The sequence below is a fragment of the Aphanomyces astaci genome (genome assembly GCF_000520075.1).
Source record: "Aphanomyces astaci strain APO3 unplaced genomic scaffold supercont1.6, whole genome shotgun sequence".
NCBI lineage: Eukaryota > Oomycota > Saprolegniomycetes > Saprolegniales > Verrucalvaceae > Aphanomyces > Aphanomyces astaci.
The window spans coordinates 1,441,790-1,445,086 of record NW_009798269.1 but is presented as its reverse complement, the minus strand read 5'-3'; the positions used below and the strand labels follow the sequence as shown (position 1 = coordinate 1,445,086).

Sequence of the window (3,297 nt, the reverse complement as noted above, 5' to 3'; positions counted from 1 at the left end):
CAGGGCATGATTGTTGCTGAAAGTGTAGACCCATGACCAGCATCTCGGAACAACCAATGACATCTCCAGCACCAAGTCCCACCCTTAACACGCAATCGGCAACGCTTCCAACATCCGATCCCACTGTTGAAACGCAACCAAGATACCCAGGGAACCCGGGGTGCCCTGGGTCTCCAGGGAATATTGGTCTGCTCGGGAATGATGGGCTCATTGAAATGTTGGCCCACAATGTTGGTTTGACAATGGTTTTAGCACACTTATGCCTGTCAAATAGACCATGAAACACGATTAGTTCCTCTGTTCCATGTTACCACCGACATATGAAAAATGCATTTGTTCCATGTTACTACCGACATTATACTTGAATATGATTAGCTAATCTGTAAAATAAAATGATATGATTGGCTGAAGTTGTGACAAAAACAAAATTTCACGGCCACAGTATGATGCATTTGGCAGGAGGAACACGCGCCACGAGCGCTTCGGGTTCACGGTGAAGAACACCGAGAAATGAAGCGCGGTTGGTGAGGTTCATGCATAAAGTACCTATGTGTCACCTAACGATAATTTTCCGAAGGCCGCAGCTTCAAGCGCTTGTTGTATTAATATCTGTCCTCCATTGCACGGCACACCACTAGTGGCCACAGCACCAAGGCCCGTAATAATTTAAACAAATCGATTATTTTTATATATTTTTCTGATGCCCGATGACGATTCAAAAGTAAGTACAGCATGAAATTGATTGATTTGCGCGTTACGGCCAATAGACATTACCTTTATATTTTTATTCTCTTTCAGAAATAGTAGGATTCATTAAATTTGGTCCGAAAATAACTGGGTCGAAGGGAAGTTCAATGTCGGCAGTAACGTGGAACAGAAGAAGTATTTGACTGTGAATGACTTATTTATGGAATTAGGGCCAAACTAAGGATTGGTTTAAATAAGACAATCATATCCGTTTGCCTGTATGTATTCGAAGTACCACTTCAGTCCAACCAGAAAAAGTTATTATTACATTCTGTAAAATAATACGGTCGAAATTAGTTTTTGGTTGGATGGTGTTGAAGAGATGAAAATCATGAAATCTATGCTGCATTCGAAAATGAAGGAAGCTACTCCTCATGCAATACTCCACGTATTGGTATGCAACCTAGCCCAGTACACGCAGGACATTGTCGTGGATGTACTGGGCTATTCCGTAGTTAATAATGTTTTGAATTGGCGGAGGCTCCTTCAATTTCGGGAAAGCGCTTTCGCCCAAACGTACGGTATGTAGTATGTATGGCATTACATTACTCCATGCAGAGGCACGTTGGAGTCGTCCGACGGTAGCTGATGCCTTTCAAGCGGGCAAGGTCGTGGTGACGGAATGGATGCTTACTACAGTCAACGTTGATGTCGAAACTACTACCGTAGTACATGACTATGATATTCCATCGACGCATAATTGCACTCGTATCATGCAGCCTGCATTGCCAAGGACTATCCTCAATAGTGTTTCGTGATGAGCACGGATTTGTGATTGAATTATCCAATCACTGTACACAGGTGTTTTCATTGGTTAAATATGAAATCGTAGGCAATCTCCCTACGAATTCAAAGAACTGAAGTACTTAAAGTAGAATTTATGCACATGTGTGCACTTGAAGTAGAATTTATGCACTTGTGTGCACTTGAATTGGAGAAATGTAGATTGGCCACTGTCAACAACTTGACCCGTAAATAAATCAATACTTGCTTCATAACAGAGATATACTTACAGTAACGTTACTTCTCTTGTGTGCTTTTGGCCCACATACTACAGTATGTAGTAAGAATTTCCATAAAGTCTTAATATTCGCAAACGCGTCCAGCTCGACTAACAACATATCACTACATATAACTCTTCCATAACGATCGCTCCTTCCTACTACGTACTAATACAACGCAGCACAACTTGCGCACTGCTAACGTGACATACCTAGTGCTATCAATGGCATTACCATTAGGACGCCTCACATTCCCTTTTGGCATGTGACGTGTACGATAGAGGAGGATTGGCAATTTGTGGTTTTCTTGAGATCTCATTGGATATGAAAATCGTAGGACCAGCTCCCTACGATTTCGTCAACTTGACCACCGAACCCAGGTTCTCGACCGGTCATTGGTACGAGGGAATTTAAGAAGTTCGCCTACTAGTAAATACACGTATTGCTTGCTCTATACATATCCAATTTTTTCTCAAAAATAGTGGTTCACCGAGATGGACTTCAGCGGACCCCGATACAAATACCGAGATCGATTGTTTTGAAGTTCAATATCGGCATTTTGTTCACCCTGGTCGATACTACTGTAGTAAGCCTTGGTCATCATATCGCATGGCTCTGTCTCAATCTTCGGAGCACTAAACATTCCATCTATGGTTTGAAGTCCTTGAGACGACCTGGCCTATCGAACAGACCATGCTTGTTCTTCTCACCGTCGTCCTTGCCTTCGTGATGCCTGCGTCAGGCCAGCGCCCTACGAAGGAACAATGCGCTGGATTTGGGCCCAACACTGCATGCCACCGCGACATCAACTTGGTATGCGGCTCGGATGGTTTCAGCTACGCCAACCCCTGCTTCTTTCAAATTGCTCAATGCGCCAACTCCAACCTGTTCCTTCGTGCCGAAGGGCACTGTGACGACATGCCACGCCCAACACGCCCGGGACGCCCAGTACTACCGACACGAACAAAGCACTGAGCCTGGACCGGAGATGCCAGGGCCTCGTTTAAACTTGAGCAAGGCGGTCTTGGTGCACGTTTTCACAAACTGTCTTCTTGATGCTCATCATGGCCGTGTCTCGGCCATTGATTTCTACGCGGAGGTCGCCGATGTGCACGTGCCGCAGCGCGTCGCAGCACGGATTCCGACACACGAGCACGACCATGGGGTACACGCCCTTGGCGAGGCGGCACTCGCGCAGCTGGATGCCGATGCTGCGGTTCTCGTTCCACTTGACCAAGTATATGGCGCTGTCGGGGGTGTCGGCCATGGACACGCGCTGGCTCTTGAGGCGACCCCGCACGGTCAGATTCATGTTGACGCTGTTGGGTTCCAAGAGGGCGATCGTTTGCTCTTCGAGCTCCTTCAGCCAGGGCCCAGCGGTGTAATTGAGAGCCGCAGCAAGTCTAGTTTTCCGTGTGTGATCTTACTACCGTATGGTCGAATTGAGACGATGCACTCTCTGGACCGTGGATTACGATGCAAGCTATGGAAGGGGTCGATTGCCCTTTGTATGATTCCATGTCATCAACGGCGAGTAACGTACTTAATG

At 46.1% G+C, this 3,297-nt stretch overlaps 1 protein-coding gene across 1 annotated transcript; it reads right to left on the bottom strand.

The window, feature by feature from the left end:
* Positions 1-2,486: 2,486 nt before the first annotated feature.
* Positions 2,487-3,268, bottom strand: H257_03847 (hypothetical protein; the record flags this gene model as incomplete). The annotated part of the gene is made up of 3 exons (XM_009828132.1): positions 2,487-2,699; positions 2,758-3,108; positions 3,179-3,268. 3 exons carry the CDS (start codon positions 3,266-3,268, stop codon positions 2,487-2,489), a joined length of 654 nt encoding a protein of 217 aa, XP_009826434.1.
* Positions 3,269-3,297: the final 29 nt, after the last annotated feature.